Source organism: Elephas maximus, chromosome 11 (assembly GCF_024166365.1).
Source record: "Elephas maximus indicus isolate mEleMax1 chromosome 11, mEleMax1 primary haplotype, whole genome shotgun sequence".
Classification (NCBI taxonomy): domain Eukaryota; kingdom Metazoa; phylum Chordata; class Mammalia; order Proboscidea; family Elephantidae; genus Elephas; species Elephas maximus.
In genome coordinates, this window is record NC_064829.1 from 67282060 (window position 1) to 67303127 (window position 21068).

The 21068-nt window shown below is 38.5% G+C and overlaps 1 protein-coding gene across 3 annotated transcripts in view; it reads left to right on the top strand.

The window, feature by feature from the left end:
- Positions 1-21068, top strand: part of MALT1 (MALT1 paracaspase) — a 65007-nt gene that overhangs the window by 17530 nt on the left and 26409 nt on the right. For 2 of the 3 annotated variants that reach the window (XM_049900552.1, XM_049900554.1), the window contains exons 3-9: positions 6445-6566; positions 10652-10811; positions 13565-13743; positions 14164-14260; positions 14858-14890; positions 18181-18207; positions 20503-20535. In XM_049900552.1, coding sequence (XP_049756509.1) covers positions 6445-6566; positions 10652-10811; positions 13565-13743; positions 14164-14260; positions 14858-14890; positions 18181-18207; positions 20503-20535 — 651 coding nt within the window. The remainder of the gene's footprint in view (positions 1-6444; positions 6567-10651; positions 10812-13564; positions 13744-14163; positions 14261-14857; positions 14891-18180; positions 18208-20502; positions 20536-21068) is intronic. The other variant, XM_049900553.1, reaches the window with a different exon arrangement.

The following is a 21068-nucleotide window of genomic DNA, read 5'->3' on the forward strand; positions in this document are numbered from 1 at the left end:
TCACCACCCCCTGAGCTTCCTGTGAATGCTGTTTTTTACTTCACATTTTATCCTCACAGTTCTGTGAAGGGACAGAACGGTATTATTATGAACACTTTAAATCTTAACAGCAAACATTTATGTGGAAAATGAGATTTCCAAAAGTTGTCATTTGGCCAAAGTCAGTTATCGACAAAGGTAGGATTAGAACGTAATGGCCCCATCCCTGAATTCAATGACATTTCCATAGTGCTTGAAAAGTTCTAGATTGCTTGATAAACTTGGTTATGGAATATTACCTCAGTTGCCTCTTTGACCCATGAACTATTTTTTCCTTCTTCTTCTTACAAATTAAAAAGTACTCAAATACTGCATTTTACTTATAAGTCACTTTTCTTGTTTTGTTAATATCAGGAACTTGGCAATTATGCCAGAAAAAGAAAATATAAAGAAGTGAAAAGAGCCAAGATGAGTATGGATGGGAAATGAGTTTAAGGAAGAAGAACGGAGTGGTGAGCGAGGTCTGAAAGAATGTGTTTCAGGCCTACAGTATTCAGGGGAGTTGAGCAATGCAGAAGAATAAAGGATGTGATGTGGGAGGCTAGATTTAGCCATAGTAGATGCAAGTGTAAATTGGCTCATAAGAGGAACATACATGGACGCACTTTGATTGTGTAATGGAGGAAGAGGAATTGTATTCTGTGATGCTGTGGAGTGCGTAGGTACTTGTGAGTGATACTTAGAAAATTCCAGAATAACTTTGAGGAAGAGCTTTAGGTGGAAGCTGATGAAAAAAATGTTTTGATTCATGACTTGTGAAAGTAGATGCATTTTAATGTATGCAGTTCCTAAAAAAGCTGTTTATAAATACCATCAATGTCTAAGTGCATTGTGACAGACTCACTTTAAGGAAACCTGGATGAATCTTTTTGTCAAGTTAAGAATCAATCTTATCTGTTTTGTAATTCCAGCAGGGTTTTTAACTTTATTATTTAACATCACATATCTGCTTATCTACGTATGTGTGTGTTGAAAGCGCAATCCTCATTTCCATCGTACCTAGTCAGATTCTCCCAGGCTTACAGGAAATCGAGTAACCTCTCTAACTTCTCTGCAGATGTTATCTGAAAATAAGCTTGTTTGCCAGGAAGCTGTGCATTCACTCTTTAAAATAGAACTTTCCTTTCTATGCATTGGTATGGTCTACACAGCACGATGCCATCTTCTTTCTTTACGTTTGTTCAACCCTTCTGACTAGTGGGCACTGGATGAGGGTGGTTAAGGGTTGACCATGGTTCCCCGTCACAAAACACTATGTGGGAGGAAGGAAATGTATGTGGTTAAAACACGGGAGACTGTGTGACTTTTTTCTACTACTCACCAAGAGCAGTTTCCAAATCACATTTTGCCTCTCAATTCTCAATCTTTGAAGCAAGAAGTAATAAACATATATTTGTTTGTTGAAGACTGGAAACCCTGGTGGCGTGGTGGTTAAGAGCTAAACCTGCTAACCAAAGGTCAGCAGTTCAAATCCACCAGGCGATCCTTGGAAACTCTGTGGGGCAGCTCTGCTCTGTCCTGTAGGATCGCTATGAGTCAGAATCGGCTCGACGGCAATGGGTTGTTGAAGAGTATTAAAGTTATCCATACAGGAGAGACTTAAAAAGCGTTTAGTCTTGTTTCCCACATAAAGGAAGAATACTTTTTAGAATGTCCTGGCTGTATGGTCCCTGTTATGAATTGAATTGTGTCCCCTCAAAAAATGTGTCAACTTGGCTAGTCCATGATTCCTACTATTGTGTGATTGTCCACCATTTTGTCATCTGATGTGATTCTCCTATGTTGTAAATCCTACCTCTATGATGTTAATGAGGTGGGATTAGCGGCAGTTATATTAATGAGGCAGGGCTCAATCTACAAGATTAGGTTGTGTCTTAAATCAGCCTCTTTTGAAATATAAAAGAGAAAAGCAAGCAGAGACAAGGACTTCATACCACCAAGAAAGAAGGACCAGGAGCATAGCGCATCCTTTGGGCCCGGGGCTCCTGTGCTGAGAAGCTCCTCGACCAGGGGAAGATAGATGACAAGGACCTTCCTCCAGGGCCGACAGAGAGGGGAAAAACCTTCCCCTGGAATTGACGGCTTGAATTTGGACTTCTAGCCTACTAGACTGTGAGAGAATAAATTTCTCTTTGTTAAAGCCATCTACTTGTGGTGTTGCTGTTATAGCAGCACTAGATGATTAAGGCAGTCCCCATCCACTAAAGCCATTCATTCATTTGAAAGACTCTTTAGAGAGAAAGCCTTTTAATTTCCATCATTCTCATCTCTTTGTATAAATGTTGTTGCTATTGTTGTGTCCTGTTAAGTCAACTCTGACTCATAGCAACCCTATATGACAAAGTGGAACTGCCCCATAGGATTTCCTAGGCTATAATATTTACGGGAGCAGGTTGTCAGGTCTTTTCTCCTGCGGAGCCACTGGTGAGTTCGAATTGCCAACCTTTCAGTTACCAGCCAAGCACTTAACCACTGCGCCACCAGGGCTCCTTCTTTGTATAATACCAGAGAATATTTGCCATAGTAAATTTGTGAGCATTGTCATGGTGCCTAACACACTCCCTTCAGTAAGAGAGGCTAACCGGGACAGAAGATGGGCTTAGCATGGGAGATACATTAAGAATCATCACCATAGCAAGAGTTTTAAAGTCAGGAAAACCTAGGTTTGCATCCTGCTTTTGCCATTTCTACATAGAGAAAAGAAATGAATCTCAAAGTGGCTAAGTAGTTTAACCAAGGTAATTTGGGTAAATTACTTAACTTTATCTTTTGCATTGTAAAATGATCTAATTAACACCTACCTCATATGATTGTTTTGAAGATTATAGATAAAAATGCCTGGTACATGTAGACCCAAGCCTCTTGCCATTGAGTCAATTCCAACTCATAGCGACCCTACAGGACAGAGTAGAACTGCCCCATAGGGTTTCCAAGGTTATAATCTTTATGGAAGCAGACTGCCACATCTTTCTTACACAGAGCAGCTGAAGGGTTCCAACTGCCAACCTTTTGGTTAGCAGCTGAGCATTTAACCACTGTGCCATCAGGTCTCCTTGGCATATAAAGCCATTAGTAAATTGCAGCTATAGTAATACAACCAAATCCGTTGCCGTCAAGTCGATTCCAACTCATAGCGATCCTATAGGACAGAGTAGAACTGCCCCAAAGAGTTACCAAGGAGCATCTGCTGGATTTGAACTACTGACCTTTTGGTTAGCAGATGTAGCTCTTAACCACTACGCTTCCAGGGTTTCCACTATAGTAATGGTTATTATTATTGTATGCATTCATTCAACAAATACATGTTGAACACCCACTGTGTCACCATGTGCCAGGCACTGTTGTCAGCATTGGACAAACTGGTAACTAAGACAAACAAGGTCCTTGCTCTCTTGGAGTTTCTATTTTAGTAAGTAAGACAAACAGTAAAAAATAAGGATTTCAAATAATGAAGAGTGCTATGAAAGACAAAAAATGGCGTCAGTATAATCAGTGGAAGAGTATGTAATTTAGCTATGTTTGCCAAAGGAAGTGGTAACGTTGTAGTAGAGACATTAAAAAAAAAGAAACACATTGCCGTCAAGTCAATTCCAACTCATATTGACCCTTTAGAACGGAGTAGAACTGCCCCCACAGGGTTCCCAAGGAGCGGCTGGTAGATTCGAACTGCCAACCTTTTGGTTAGCAGCTGAGCTTACAACCATTGCGCCACCAGGGCTCCAGTACAGACATTTAGTAGAGACCTAAATGATGAGAAAGAGCCTGTCATGAAATAATCTAGGAGAAGAATTCCAGCAGAAGAGTAAAAGGAAAGGGAGAAAATAGCTTGGTTTGTGAAAGGGGTCTGGCTGGAGCCTGGTGAACAGGAGGAGAATGGTCAGGATGAGGTTGCAGAGGGAGGGGAGGGCAGTTCCTGTAGGACATTGTAGACCCTGGTAGGTACAATGGGAGGCCACTAGGTACTTCTAGCCAGGGAGTGATACGAATTCATTTATGTTTTTGAAAAGCCATATGGACTGCTGATTGGAAGCAGGGAAACCATATGGTAGGCTGTAACAGTAGTTCAGTCCAGAGTTGATGTTGGCTTGGATTAAGATCATGGTGTTGAAAATGATAAGTAGAGGAGCTTATTTGACAGGACTTGCAGGTCAATTACATATGGAGAGAGAGAGCAAGAAGGAAGGATCCCAGGATGACTGCTAAGTTTTTGTCCTGAGTAACTGCTTGGGTAATAGGCTGAAAGACTGGCTTATCTTCTCTGAAATGAGGGGGAGCATGGGAACTGGCAGAGGAGTGGACTTTGTATCAAGAGGGGTTTGGAACATGTTAAATTTGAGGTGCTTATTAGACATCCAAATTTTACAGCCAATTTAGCCATAATGCCTATATTGCTTAGATTTATACTTGTTCCCTTCTGTCGTTGCTACTGCTATTTTTTTCTCTTATTATGCCTGAACTTTGAAAATCAGAATCTTTGTGTCTCGAAGTTGTAGTGCTAGACTCTCCTGGCAGATGAGTAGTAAATATAGGGCAGTAAAATACAGTCTTGGGAGTTGACTGGCTTAAGCAAGAGTGTACATCTCATTCTGGACTTTCAACATGTACTTTCCTACCAACCTTGTAGCAGAATTCAGAAAAGTTCTATACTTCATCCATCCTGTGCTAACTTGGCATCAAACTAAGTAATAATGAGTATGAAAGCTCTCCCTTGGCAGGAATTTTAAATTATTTTTTGAAGGACTCTGTTGTATTTACTAAATATTTTCCAGAGTTTTTCCAGATCCCTGAATGTGATAGGCTTGCAATAAATATTTACTCATTTTGAATTTTGGCTTTGATATCTTTCTAGATATCTTTCTACCTTACCTGGAAAGTTGAGTACCTCTGATGTATTAAGATTGCAGCTAGTTAGCCTAAATAATCTTGTTTTGATCCTTTGGATTCCTGGATGTAGAGGAAAAAAGAGACTGTTAGGTGATCACATTCAGGATAGATAGGGAAAGAAGACAAAAGTGGGTATAGGAAATTAAGTTTTAATGATCTTTTCTCAACTAACTTTCTGAAAGTTTAGGGAACAAACCCAATTTTATATATTACAACCTTGGCAAATATAAAATTTTCCTAACTTTGGGTTCTTTTTTTTCCCAGTTATCTATTATTGCGTAACAAATTACTCAAAACTGGCAGCTTAAAACAGCAACCATTTATTATCTCATGGGATTCCTGGGGTAGGGTGGTTTTGGCTCAGGGTCTCATTATATGGCTATCAGCTGTCAGCTGGGCCTGTAGTCATCTGAAGGTTTGACTGGGGGTGGAAGATCCTCTTCTCAAATGGCTCACTCATAGGCTGTTTATAAGAGACCTCATTTCCTCACTGACTTGGCAGGAGGCCTCAGTTTCTTCCCTCCCCATTTGGGCCTCACTTTGGGGTTACCTGAGCACCTTCATGACGTGGCAGAGACTTCCCCAGAGCAAGTGATCTGAGAAAGAAGAGGGAGGTGGGACTGTGCTCCATTAGTACCCCCAGGATTTTCTTCTAAGCTGCTGTCAAAAGTTCTCCGAGTTTTGATGCTGGTAATTGTTTCTCAAGTGAGAAATTTTTGCATCCAAGTATCGAATGTATAACCTACTGTTCTATTTATGTTCCTTTCTGCTTACAGAATAATTTTCATTCTAGTACTAAATCATAATATAATTTTTTGAAGACATTTTAAATGGCATTTAAACTCAGCACTTGTATTATTAACAGCACACCTAACTCAGTTGAAGTGCCAGCCACTTGAGCACTTATTACCAAGTGTTCACACAGATGGCAGTGAGAACTACGTACAATAAGACTGCTGCCTGGTTGCCACCTATAATAAAGTGCATCCTAATTTCAGAGGTGTTAGAATGTGGAAAAAGAGCCCTGGTGGTGAAGTGGTTAAATGCTTGGCTGCTAACCAAAAGGTCAACAATTTGAACCCACCAGCAACTCTGGCAGAAAGATGTGACAGTCTGCTTCTGTAAAGATTACAGCCTTAGAAACCCAATGAGACAGTTCTACAGTGTCCTGTAGGGTCGCTGTGAGTCAGAATCAACTCAGTGGTAATGGGTTTAGAATATGGAAAAAAGGTTTCTAAGAATTGAAGAAATATGGCAAAAAAATTTCTCCCCCAATCATGGGGAAATTCAGTAGATCAGTGTCTTCTGAAGGTGAATTTCTTTTCCCTTGGTTTTGCAAAACCAGGAGCTCACAATCTGATGGGAAAGGGGATGTGAATGCGTGGCTCATAACAAAGATGATCATGGAGATTATTTCCAAAATATTTGGTTTTGGTGGTTTTTTAGTTTTGTTTGTTTTGTTTCACAAATAACAAACAAAGAAAACTCCTCTCTGACTTCTAACTTTTTTTTTCTTTTAAGGAATAAAGATCATTGTAAACCCAGAATCAAAGGCAGTCTTGGCTGGACAGTTCGTGAAATTGTGTTGCCGGGCAACTGGCCATCCTTTTGTACAATATCAATGGTTCAAAATGAATAAAGAGGTAAATTTTTTTAATGTCTTTTAATTCCTTTGTAATAAGAAGAACAAATGATAGAAAATTAACGAGCATTGTTGTCATTGATATTTTTTTTAGGAACATCGTTAAAAGATCTGTTAGACTTTGTTAAATTGTTACTGTTAAATATTCAATAATGAGTATGTTGATAATCCCAAAATTGTTTTACCAAACATTGTACACAATAATGAGATCAATTCTCAACTCTAAAAATTGTGGAAATTAGGGATTACTTGGAGCAATAGTATTAGTAAATATGAAACAGCGCTTGTACATTCTAATATATCTATAAAAAAATTTTGCAACAGATTAAGTTCCAACAAAAGATGTTCAGGGCCACGTGGAGAGCTAACACAATATTATTTTAAGTATTCCATATAACTATCATATCAGAAGATACAGGCCATTGTTGTAGATTCTGAAGTATAATTCTGGTTGACAGAACTGGGCATTTATTCCTCTTGTGGAAGGACTGTATTCCTACCATGAATCATTTTAGATGACATCTTAGAATTCTCTTTTTTTTAAAGTTCTTTAGATTCTATAGAAGAATCCTGATCAAAAGGGGGAAAGTGCAGAACAGAATTTCAAATTCAGACTTTCTGGAGCCATGGAGGCTGGATGAATCCCTGAAACTATTGCCCTGAGATAATCTTTAAACCTTAAGCCAGAAATACTCCCTGAAGTCTTCTTAAAACCAAACAGTAGTTGAGCTTAATAAGTAAAGAATGTCTCCTTGAGCATTGTGCTCTTTTAAGATCTATCTGTATGGGATCAAATTGAAAACAGCAACTCAAAAGATTAGATAGGAACCTTAGTGGGCAGTGAGTTTATTTTAATGGGGGAGCAACAACTCAGAAAAGGAGGATGAGAGTAGTTGTACAACTCAAAGAATATAATCAGTGTCACTGAATTTTACATGTTGAAATTGTTGAATTGGTGTATGTTCTGCTGTGTATGTTTTCAACCAACAAAATAAAAGAAAAAAGAAGTTCTTTGAGCCATCTGCCACTGGGGATTTCTCGCTGTTCAGATTGCCCCGTTTCATGTGTCTACTTTCTGGGCTTCTATTCCTCATCCCCTTCCCTCCTAGATTGTGCCTTAAAATTGCACATTCTTTTCAGTCTTATTCACAACAATTTCACTTTCTCCCAAACTTGGTCCTAAGTCTATATTTACAAATCTAAAACTAAGTAAAAGGGCCATTCTTAGATCACGATTGTTCCCTTAATAGGATGACCTTCATTCAAAGACATTTGTGGTTTTATTCAACTACTTGTTTTCTTCTCTCACACACAGGTATGATAGAGCGAGCAGCAGTGGAATGTAGTAGAAAGATTGCCTGTGGGTTTTGGTGCTAGAGAGGCCTTTTGGAACCCTGTTGTTATTAGCCATGTGAATTCCTATCTTTGTGGGTTGTTGTGAGAATTAAATACAGAATGTTTTGTGTGCTGCATCAAATGCCTGAGCCCTCAAGAGTTAGAAGGGAGAGTTATGTTTACCATATTTACCCAGTTTCAAAATTACATTCATTTAAATAAATGTTTTATGATGGAGAAATAATGGGAAGATCTGTGTTCATCATTTGTAAAATACATCCTGATTTGAGAAGGTAGAAATGTAGGGGATGTGGTGTGTTAATACATGTTAGATTTGAAGAGCTGTAAAGAATTTTAAAACTCTTAACAAAATGAGTTTTGTCAAACCACTTTTTTGCTCATAGGTCTATTTTAGGACCTAATCATTTAACAAGTATTTGTTGAGCACCTGTTTTGTGCCAGCCCATGTTCTAGCGCCATGATGATGAAGCAGTGACTCACGAGGCCCCTGCCCTGCCTGAGCTTACACTCTCATGGGAGTCAGGAAGCAAATAAGATCATTTCTGTGAGTTCAGAGCTTTGAAGAAAATAAACAGAGTGACATGAGAGTAAGTGAGGAGAAGGGGGAGTGTTTTAGATAGGACAGTCAGAGAATACTTCCCTCAAGAGGCAACATTTTACTAAGAGCTTAAGATTGAAAAGGAATCTGCCTTGCCAAGAGCTCCAGAAGGGAATTCTAGGCAAGCATAGAGCCTCAGAGGTCTGACGTGGGTAGAATCTTTGAGCGAGGGAGAGATTTGTGGGTGGAGGTTGGAGAAGAAACCAGGAGTCAGATGAGGTAGGGCTTTGTAAGCTACTTAAAGGAGTTTGAATTTTTTTCTAAGTGAGAAGCCACGAAAAGTTTTGAGCAGGTTGAGTAACATGATATACGTTTTTAAGACACAGACTTGCTACTTAAAGGAAAGTAAGAGGAAAGAAAGGTTATCTAATGTCATACCAAACTGAAAATAATGGTCATGTGGACTAGGCTGTGTCTGTGGTGACGGAGCCCATTGGATAATTCAGTATTTATTTTAGAGAGAGATTATATGTTGAGCATGAGGAAAAAGGAAGAGGGATCAAAGGTGACCTCTGAGTTTTTTACTTGAGCAGCTAGGGCTGTGGTGATGTTATGTACTGGAGTGTTGAAGATGGAAGAGGAATAGATTTAGGGAGAAAAATCAAGAGTTTAGTTTTAAACATGATACTTGTGAAATGCCTACTAGACATCTAAGTGAAATCCCAGCCAACCGGTTTAGAGACTTAACACTGAGAGTTTGTGTAGTAGAGGAGGAGCCAGTGAAGAGACTGAGAAGAATCTGCCAGAGAGATTGGAAGAAAACCAAGAGAGAATGGTACAAAAGCTTAAGAAGGAAGGAGTGAGTGGCCAGCTTTTTCAGTGCTGCTGAGAGGTAGTGTGGGGTCAAAGGTTGGTTTGGTGTTTTTGTTTGTTTAAGGTAGAAGGTTAAATTTTTTTTTTCTCATCGAGCCATTTTCAACTAATAGCAACCCATGTATATCACAGAACTGTGCTCCATAGGGTTTTCAATGGCTAATTTTTTGGAGGTAGATTGCTAGGCTTTTTTTTGAAGGTAAGGGATACTAGAGTGTATTTAAGTGATGCAGCAAGGTCAGAGGGGATGGGATCGAGAGTCCAAGTGGCCTTTGGTAGGAAGACATATCTTCCATTTTAACCAGAGGGAGAAGAGGGCAGTTATAAATAGGTACATACATGGGCAAGTTTGTGATCTGGTAGCAGGAAGAGGAGAGAGTTTCTATCTGAAATCTTTGCCTAAAAGAAGGATTGCAGGAGGTTTCAGGTGAGAGAACGTATACATTGATAAACTAAGAGAAAAGCAAAGTAGAATGACACAGTAGGGTTGCCAGGTAGTGCTGAGTGCGGCCTATCAGCCCCGTTGTCAGATCTGCAGCAAAATGCTCTTGCTGTGGTGCAGATTCCTAGAGGGTAGTGGGTTGAGTTCAATTGCTTGGGGTTTGGAGAGGCACTTGAGTAAGCCCTTTTGCAGTAAGCCAGAGTTGGCTGGAGCTGCTAAGTTGAAGGGCGGGCAATGGTGGAAGAAGCCTTATGTGGTGGCAGAAGCCCAGGAGAAAAGCCAGTGAGGCCCTGAGCTGGCCATACCCTCCCGTCATGCATGTCCTTTCCGAACTCTACACCCAGGCCTTAAAAGAAGTTCTTTGTTGTATTGTTAAGGAGTCCATCCTTAACAGAATTTGGCAGATGAGAAAATGGAGTGTCAAGTGAAATAACTCGTCTGTGTACTCACAGCTGATTTGATCAGAGTTGGTATTAATAGCCAGCTCTAGTTTTCTCTGTTCTCTCCACTTTAGCATGGTGTTTGTCTTGTTGTGTGGTTACTTAACTGATAAAACTCTTCCATTGTAGATCCTTTAAATATGAATGACTTAACTGTTTTCAGTGACAGAACAGATACTTTTAGTGAGCCTTCAGGGGATGTTTGGGTGGCAGCTTAACTCTGGTTTAAAGGTTTATAAAAGACTATGTGTTTTTAAGATTTTGGTTCTAAATAACTGAAAATGTTGCTGTTTTTTAACTAACAAATATTTTAGAGCTTGGGGGGAAGAAAAGGCAGACTTTCCAAAACTCCGGACTGAAACCATAGATTTTTGCACAGCACATTTTATAAAATATTTTGATGCATCATTCATTTTTAATCTCTTATTCTTTCACAGATTCCATACGGAAATGCTCCCGAACTTGTTTTTAATACAGTACATGTCAAAGATTCAGGCTTTTATGTCTGTCGAGTTAATAATAATTGCACCTTTGAATTCAGCCAGTGGTCACAGCTGGAAGTCTGTGATGTCACAGAAATTACAGAAAACTCTCAAAGTAAGTGGTAAACTAAGTTGAATGTTGAGATGGAAATTGCTTTATTTACAGTTTTTACTATGTCAGAATTTTCAAAAATAGTACAAAGAGCTCACATACATCCTGTACCTTATATACTGTCACCAAATTTGTCCCGTTTGTTTTTATTCTCTTTCTCCTTGAACATGTATGTACATACGCAGATGCCTTAAGATGACATAGAACACTTCTCAGTCTGGTCCCTGCAGGTGGCTTCAAATTTACCTTCTTCCATGGCCCCTTATCCTTCCCTCACACACACCCAATCTGCACTCAAGCTTAGTTTCTCCTTATTAATTTTCCTTTTCTCAAATGTCTTGCCTTATCACAGTTCTGTGTCTTTGCATCAGTTCATCTAGACCATCTCTTGTACTTTTTAGTTGCACTTTAGATGAAGGTTTACAGAGCAAATTAGTTTCTCGTTAACAATACACATATTGTTTTGTGACGTTGGTTGCCAACCCCATGCCATGTCAACACCCTCCCTTCTCAACCTTGGGTTCCCCGTTACCAGCTTTCCTGTCCTCTCCTGCCTTCTAATCCTTGCTCCTGGGCTAGCATGCCCATTTAGTCTTGTTTTGTTTTATAGGCCTGTCTAATCTTTGGCTGAAGGGTGAACCTTAGGAGTGAATTCATTACTGAGCTATAAGGGAGTCCAGAGACCATACTCGCAGGGTTTCTCCAGTCTCTGTCAGGCCAGTAAGTCTGTAGACCATTTCTTATTCTTGTTAAGTATTTCCTCTCTTGATGATGGGTCACATTTTCTTGCTTCTTCACAAGTCTTGTCATTTTTTATTGATGACAAACATCGTGTATAAACGAAGAATAGAGACTGAAGTAAATACATTTATGCCCAGGAATGAGCGTGTTCTCCTCTTCTGTCAGGTTACTAGAGTAGGGGTTTGAGTCAGTCTGATTTGCAGTTGAGCTAGAGCTGAGCTTTAGTTTTGTTCAGTTTACCAGTGATTAACTTGAAGGCAGGATGAGAACCCCTTCCTCTTGGAAGACCTGAGACTTGAGTGCCAGGGAGACTGCAGAGATCTCTGTGTTTTATGGTGCTAGTGCCACGTTTGAAAATGTAGCAGATCTCACTCTACCTTATGGCGCAGCTGTCACCTTTTTGGGTTGCTGAGAACTTGTCTTTGTTCTCCACCCCCGCCCTTGGTTTTTCTCTGTCTCAGCGGATCTCCTGCCCAGCTGCCCTGCCCCCAGCCATCCTTGAAAGACCATGGCATTGTCTTCACTGAGGTCCCAGTGTGCCTCAGAGGGGTTTCTCTCAGTCCTTTCGTCCTGCCCTTAGCTTTCAACAGGCCCTGTGCACCTACACCTCATAGGGTGGTCTTTTTCAGCTCTCCTCCCCTCACCCTGACCTTCTTCACGAGCACCGAGTGAGGGCCCATAGGAGGGAATTGATGAGCTGGTGTATGCAACATTTCTTTGTGGCTGGGGCTCCTGCCAGCCATCCAGTTTACCTCAGACATTCCCCGTGGCAGCAGTGGATGTCCTGCGTCCCTGGAAGCCTATCAGTCCCAGATAAACTGGAATGGTTGGACACCCGAATGGCAGCTCACACTCTGTCTTTAGAAGTGTGGGAAATGTTCAGCCTGCTTTCTCTTTCTCATTCAGTTCTAAAGTTTTTAGGGAGGCCAAGCAAGGCAGCTGTTGTGTAGGGGTGGGAGGAGCTGTGATACTGAAGCCCAACCAGGCATCCAGGAGGAGGATGGGACACCGTCTTCAAAATTAACCATGATTAATCAACAGTGATTTCTCTCTTCTCAGACTACATCTATACATGTAATGAACTTTAATGTGTTTATAAATGGAATCATATTGTACACGTTTTCAGCTGCTTCTGCGTAACCCTGAATTGTGAGCACCTTTCTATGACAGTGCATCTAAATCTAAACAATTCTTCATAACAGCTATGTGGAAATCCCTTGTATCGTCATACCACCATTTTATTTAATAGGTCTTCTTTTGATGGACATTTAGGACATTTCCGTCTTCGTTGTTTTTAATTTTAATAACTCCAAGCACTAACTCTAGTAATATTTTTCTATCATTCATCCCACAAATATTTACTGACCACTTGAATGTGTTAGACACCGAATTTCATGCTGGAAACTCAGGAATGCATAAAATTATCATGCCCTGCTCCCTCAAGAAACTATCAGAGTAATAAAGGAGCATTTAATAAATGAATTCTGATATCTGCCTTGAGAAGGAATGTGAGAGAGAACCCATCCATATTTATTCAGTGCTGACAATGAAACTGTTTATTTCAGTAAGCCAAGTTAAATCAAAGAAGAGAGCATAGAGCTGTTTTGTGTTGAAGGTGAATATTACTCAAGATGTTAATATGTTGTTTGCCCCTACAAAAAAGATTCTGTGGCTAAATTTGTTCGGGAAACACTTGGACTGTTTTCCTCTCTTAAATTCACACCATACATTAACACTTGGAAAGCTCTGAGAAGTTCCTCACTAAAGAAGTCTGTTCACCCTTGTGTAACCCAGAATTTTCTAAACCTGTTTGTCTACAGAATCCTTTTATCCAGAACATCTCTGGGAGTACTACTGTCTCCTGGAACACAGTTTGGAAGATGATATAATAGATTGTAAAAAACGAAAGGTGTACTTGAGAACAGGTCTTTTTTTTCCTAATTCAAGGGAGAAATTGTTCTTACTTTTTACCTAGAGATTTTATTTTTGCAATCATATTTTTCTTTTCACTTAAGGAAGTGGGGACGGTGTATCTGAATCCAAGTTGCAAATCTGTGTTGAGCCAACATCCCAAAGGCTGAGGCCAGGCAAGACGCTGATCTTGCAGTGCATTGCTGTTGGAAGCCCTATTCCTCACTACCAGTGGTTCAGAAACGACTCCCTGTTAACGCAGGAGACGAAAAAGCTCTACGTGGTAGGAAGTTCATTTTCTGGGTATTGCTTGTTTTAATATGTAAAATAAATGGTACAATTGAAATTTATGGTGAGGATTGAAACTAATATTCTTTGAGGGGTTTTAATGTTCTCAGTTTTATTTCTAGGCCCTTGTTATATAATAATGATTGTTACATTTGCTGAAGTTCTAGAACTCAATATCAGCTCCCATCTAAGGGTTTCTACTGAAAATGTCGGATAGTATCGCACCATACTCACCGCAGTAAGAGTCATTATATCGTTTGCTTACTAATATTTAACCTAATGAGTGGAAATAATCTAAGACTGTCTAAAGCCTTATGAAATTTTATGCTTTGTTTTACACAAAATAGCTTTTTTTCCAAGCCAATTTGAATTCACATTGAAGAAGAAATGTGTACATGTTCTGATATTGATGTAGGTGCCGTGTGTGGACCTGGAACATCAGGGAACCTACTGGTGTCGTGTGTATAATGATCGAGACACACAAGATAGCAGGAAGGTAGAAATCATCGTAGGTAAGCAGCAGTACTCAGTGTTCCAACAAACGGAATAGATTATTAACTACGTAAAGGGAAACATTTAAGCAGCGCTATTTAGCTGTGCTTTTATGTGTTAAGTATCGGGGGTTATATTGTTTATACAGAAATTTGAGAGAATGCATGGTAAATTAATCTAGATTTACATACAAAGAACAAAAAGAACCGGAAGAATAGCTATTTTAATTAGATTATTTTAGTTATTTTTCAGTTTCATAACTTATTTTTTAAATTTATGGCAAAAAATTTATTCTTTAAAGCTTTAGCTGTTAAAAGAAATACTTGATTTAGTGGAAAAAGATTTTTAATAAAACATTTTTTAAAAACAAATATCACCAACATATAAAGGAAGATTTGATTATGTATCAACAGCCTCCGTTATGAACTGCATAACGTGGGCGTTTGTTCTATTTAAGTGTAATAAGTTTATAGTAATGTTGATACTGGTAGGAGATGTTGATGCATATGTCGGTTTGCTGCCATATTTCTGTGGTATTTGTCTCTCTGTTTGCTTAACGGCTGCCCCTTCCTGAGACTGAATTACAATATATTCAAATTTGTTTTCTCTGAAACAAGGACGAACAGATGAGGCAGTGGAGTGCACTGAAGGTAGCGTAATCCATTGGTTTCAAAACCAAATACCTGCATGCTGGTTATCTCGGGATCCCTGGAGCGCTCTAGTTTACTGACTGCAGGGATGGAAAAAATACTAGCTATGGGAAATGATCTCGATTGAAGGACATCGTATCTACATAATTTTTGAAGTTTTTTAAATTGCCACAGATACTATTAAACTGGTACACTATTAAGATAACCATTTCTAATTGATTTTCTATTGCTTGTTAGAATAAAGTTCCTCTGTAATATCTCATGAATACTGACCATTTGCAATTTATCCTTCATGTTAGTTTTTATCTTCATAAAATTTGCATAAAAAATACGTGGCTGCACTGTCATACGTGTATTTGTTTAGATGATTTTATCTGTCCTTTAGCCATGATATGATGCCTCAAATGCAAATATAGTTTCCGTAAAAGCCAGGGCAGGAGTTTTATTATTCAGCACGTATTTTTGTCAAATATTAAATATTCTGTTTTAATATAAAATTAATAAGATCCATTATTTTTATTGAAACTCCAAACAAGATTAATCTACCTTGTCACCTTTACCTTATATGTAAAGAGAAGTGAAATTCCATTTCGACATAAAACTTCTCATTTGTTTCAATCAACCAAAGCATTGTACCTCAACTATAATGAATGATTTTAAAACCTGAACTACCTTTCCTTAGCGTCATAGCACATTGTTTTCCAAAATTAGGTTTGTGGATAGCAAAGTATTTTTTTCAGTCTCTGCCTCTTTACACTATTATATAACCTTAGGACCTATTTGGATAAAGTAAGAAAACGGTGTTAAGTCTTGTGTTTCCTGGTTTTCCTGCCCTTCATATCTCTATGGTATCACTTTGAAATGCTATGATTACTGTTTTGATCCTAATACATTGTTGTGAACAGGAATTCCCTAGCAATTAAGAGGGGCCGGGTTTCTCAAGCCTGTGATCTTAGCCACACATAAGGGAACCCTAACCAAACTCCTCTTCCTTCTCTTACTCCTTTTGTGTAATTGCATGATTTTTAAAACTCTCTAACATTGAAGACTTCTAAGAATAACTATAAACTCTTTCATTGCTGTTTGGCTTCAGGATGAGGGCAGGGTAAATAACCACCTTGACGTGCTTCTGTGCCTGCAAGGCTCTCTGTGTAATCTTCACTTGGTAGACACACTACTGATCAGTAATTTTCAAATTAATCTGTTCAGAACACTTGAAGTGAAAAGCAGACTATGAAGTTACTCCAAAATTTTGGATGGAAAAATTAGATCCAACTTTCTAAAACAGTCCACAAATTTAAGAGATGGTTTATAGTTGGTGGTATGTCACATAGTATGAACAGTGGTCTACGTTGATAACTTTTTTTACCTATAGAACATAATGTTCTCTATTTCATTTTATATATTTTGTTAAAGATATTTGATCAAGGGAGGAAGTTGTTGAATAGGTGAACCACAGGGAAATTTTAGGGTACTGAAAATATGCTGTATGATAACTGTAATGGTGAGTACCCATATGCAAATTCTTAAAAGTCATTTAGGAGGCCCCAGGAGGGGATACCCCAGAATGGAATGCAGAGTGCGACAAGAATCTAAATGTACGAAGCAACCTCTGGCAATAAATGCACTGTGTAAAACTGAAGGGCTAAGAAATTGCACATAAACACTGTACTCTGGTTGATACCATTCTTTAATTGATTTTATATTGCATGTAAGACTGAAGTTCCTGCATAACATTTTATAAATAGTAGTATATTTCCCATTTACTCTTAATGTTTATTTTTAACTTCATAAAATTTGCAAAAGCAGAAAATGACTATACTGTCATGGATATTTGTTTAGATCATTTTATCTGTGCTTTAGCCACGATAAGATGTCTCACAAATGTAGTTTCTATAAAAGTTTCAGAGAGGAGTTTTATGATTTAACATGTGTTTTTCAAATATTAAATATTCTGTCTTAATATAAAATTGGTAAGCTCCATTGTTTTTTTGAAGCTACAGGGCTGTAGATTAATCTACCTATGCCATGGGGGGGTGTACACAATTCTGGCTCCCCAAAACACATTATCCCCATCTAACCATGACAGGTGGGAAAAAGGTGTGGCAGTTGGCTTCTGTAAAGATTTACAGCCATGGAAACCCTATGGGGTAGTTCTGCTCTGTCCTGTAGGGTCACTGTCAGTCAGAATCAACACCATGGCATTGGGTTTTTTTTTTTTTTTATTATTATTATTATTATTATTATTATTATTATTATTATTATTATTATTATTATTATTATTTGAAGCCATGATAGAAACATCACACACATTTCATTTGAGAGACATTCTACCAAGTACATGACCGCATTACCCGTTGCCATCGAGTACATGACCCATACTACTCAAAACTGTCAAGATTGCCAAAACAAGAAGAGTCTGAGAAACTTTGATAACCAAGAAAAGCCTAAGAAAACAGGAGGACTAAATATAATGTGGGGTCCTGGGACAGAAAAACAACATTAGGGAAAAACTAAAGAATTCAGAATAAAGTATGGACTTTATTTAATAATAGTGTATCAGTATTGGTTCATTAATTGTGACCAGTGTACCATACTAACTAAAAAAAAAAAAAAATTTTTTTTTCTTTTTTTTAGATGTTAATAATAGGGGAGACTAGGTATGGGGTTTGTAGGAACTCTCTGTACTGTCTTTAGTAATTCTGTAAATCTTAAAAGTTTATTTAAAATAAAGATTATTTGAGATAGTTAACTAGTTTCAAGGAGCCCTGATGGAACAGTGGTTAAGTGCTCAGTTGGCAATTCGAACCCACCAGTGACTCCATGGGAGAAAGATGTGGCAGTCTGATTCCATAAAGATTATAGCCTTGGAAGCCCTGTGGGACAGTTCTAGTCTGTCCTGTAGGGTCGCTGTGAGCTGGAATCAGTGGTACACAACAACAGCTAATTTGAAGAAGCTTATAATTTTTTTTTATAGTGTAGACTGCAGACAAACCTGCTCACTTACTGTTTTTGTCCCATAATTGGCCAGAATATCTGAAACTTTGAACAAATGATGAGTTTATTCAGCCTTTTGTCATTTAAAGAAAACAGTAGTAGCTTAGAAGTCTTAAATAACATCTACAACATATCCTTTCCTATTCAGTATTTGCATGGCTCTCATTTAAAGCATTTGAAAAATCCTAAACTGGTAAAACGTGATAACATGACTTAATAGTTCAAACTAATTCTTGGATGATGATTCTTCTTTGTGCTATTAGATTGATCTGTTTTCTCTTACTTCATTTTAGATGAATTAAATAATCCTGGGCATCCTGGTGAGTAATACAAACATAAAAATTAGTTTGAGATTTTTAAGTTATTGAATGGCAAAAAATACTATAGATATTCTTTTGCTATAGTAATAGTAGTAGTTTTTTTTGTTTTATCGTAATTTAGTGTTAAAATTATTACATAGATTAAGTGCAATTTTATGCAAGTGAAAAGACTAAAAATATTGTAGATTATAAAGCTGTAAGGGTAGAAAGAGATACTGGGCAACATAAAACATCATGTATTTTTTTATCATCGTGTATGACTATATCATAAAAAGAAAATGGGGAAACTGCAAGTTTTTTAATTTGAAAGACAAGACAGCCTTTGATAAGAGTGTCAACATAACATTTCTGAACAGGCGCGACCCTTGGAGCCTTGTTCTCAGTTGCTCAGTCATCAAACATATCTGAACTTGTCGGGCAGAGTGTCTTTATCAGACGTGAAGTGTGTTAGTGAGGACAGTTGGTGCCATACAGACAGCTAGTTGGTCAGTGAGCACTAAGAGGCTGACAGATGGAGTTGGAGCGGGTGTTCAGAAGTCTCTCAGCTGATTATAATCAGCAATTTCTAAACAAGCTAAAGGAAGAGCCTTTAACTGAGATAAAAGGCCTATCAATTTTGAGGGTACTCAGCCTACATAAAGAGAGGATGTCAGTTTAAGTCACGGGCGTTCTGAAAGACAGTGATGGAACCTGTAACAGTATCCAAAAATAAAACTTTACAGAGTAGATTAAGGTAGTTGTGTTGTGCAATGTTTGCTGAGATGCCTTTTATTACTCTGCATGTCATTTCTCATTATTTTTGCACCACAGCTAGTTCACTTAGCTTCACACAATTATTTTTATTAAGAAAAATGTATTATTGTGAATGATGATTGGGCTGTACTAATTACATACAAGCAAAATAGACAAACCAGAAAGCCACTATTACCAGTATACCCTCTCCTAGCAACCTAGAGTTCAGGTGATGCCTCAGTGAGGCTTGTCCCAAACACCCAAAACTGTCTAGTGTGGGAGCCACCCTAGAAATGTGACTAATTGTCCCTCTTGGTCTGGTTAACATGCCAAGTAAAAATTATAATCTGAGAATGGTGGGGGTGGTGGATGACAGCAGCAGCAGCATAGTGGTTAACGTTTACTGAATGCTTGCCTGGCACTATTCTATGTGCTTTATGTAGAACTTGTCTAAAGTGTGTCTGTTATTTCTTGTCTTTCTTCAGTGAACATTGTGAAACACTATTTCAGAAAAACTTTTGCAAACAACTACTCACAGGTACCCTGTAGGACGGAGTAGAATTGCCCCAGAGGGTCTCCTAGACTGTGATCCTTACGGGAGCAGATCGCCAGGTCTTGTCTCTTGTGGAGCTGTTGGTAGATTCGAACCACCGACCTTTCAGTTAGCAGCTTAGTGCTTAATTAACCATTGTGCCACCAGGGCTCCCTACAGCCACCATTAAGCTTCTAAAATTTTCATGGCTCCCTCTTTGATTATCTTCTTACTCCCCAGAGATACTCCACAGTTTGAGTTTTACACAAATGATGTGTGAGGAAAGCTTTTAATAGGCTCCAGTAGCATTTATATTACTAAAAATGCAGACAAGGTACCTGTCTATACTAGGAGACAGAGGTCTTTCTCTGCATCTCTTCCTGGGTGGTGCTCCTGGGCAGAAGGTATTTCATTTCATATATAGTAGGTAGTGAAAAACATGGACTCTGGAATAGGGTCACAGTGAGTCTGAATTGACTCAACAAGCATGGGTTTGATTTTTTTGGTTTTAAGTTGGAACCCAGATTTGCTACTTATACCTTTAGGCAAGTGACTTAACCTCTCTCATTGTAAAATGGAGGTAATAATAGCCTATACCTCATAGGGTAGAGTGAGGATTAGTTACATCGGTTCTATGTAAAGCACATAGAATAGTGCCAGGCAGGCATTCAGTAAACATTAACCACTATGGGGTACTGGGTATGCTGCTGCTGCGGTCCTCTACCACCACCACCACCATTTTCAGACTATAATTTCTACCTGGCATGTCAAGGACTGTTACTTCCCCAAGCTGTGTTAGCAGTTTCCAAAGGAATTTCCCTGCCTTGATTCCAACTCTTCCATCCATGTTTATGTTTTTGTCAAGTGTCTGAAAACCTTAAAATTGTTTGCAAATTTGCTATTAGAAACCATGTTCTGTGTTTCAGTTACACCACCAATGTTATTGTTTGTTATTTTCCATATATATTTAACCCTGAAGATATTTGTATCATGGATAATAACATCTTTTTTACATTTTTATCATTTTATAGATAATAGAGACCAAACCACTGACCAACCCTTGGGTGAGTAAAACTTTAAATTACATGATCCATAGCTCCATTTTCTCAGTCAGAGCTGAGGGAATCCATAAGTGATTTTTTCTTTCCCTTTGCAGTGGAGTTGATTCTGACTCATGGCTACGCCATGTGTGTCAGAATAGAACTGCGCTCCATGGGGTTTTCAGTGGCTTGTTTTTTGGAAGTAGATCACCTTTCTTCCGAGGCACCTGTAGGTAGACTTGAACCTCCAACGTTTCAATTAGCAGCCAAGTGCATCAACTGTTTACACCACCAGGGATTCCAACAAATACTTACATAGCACCTAGAAAAGGGCCCAACCCTATGATATGTGCTATTATACATATTACATATGTACATCTTATAATGCGAGGCCCCTTTTCTAGGTGCTTATGAATAATAACTTCAGATAACATGAATAACATTATTATAATAATTAGACATGGAATTAATGATTTAACACTGTACCAACGTAACCAATACATTGCATTAAGCTTGGAGGATATCTGGGATCATTTAGTTAAATTATCTTTCTGAAA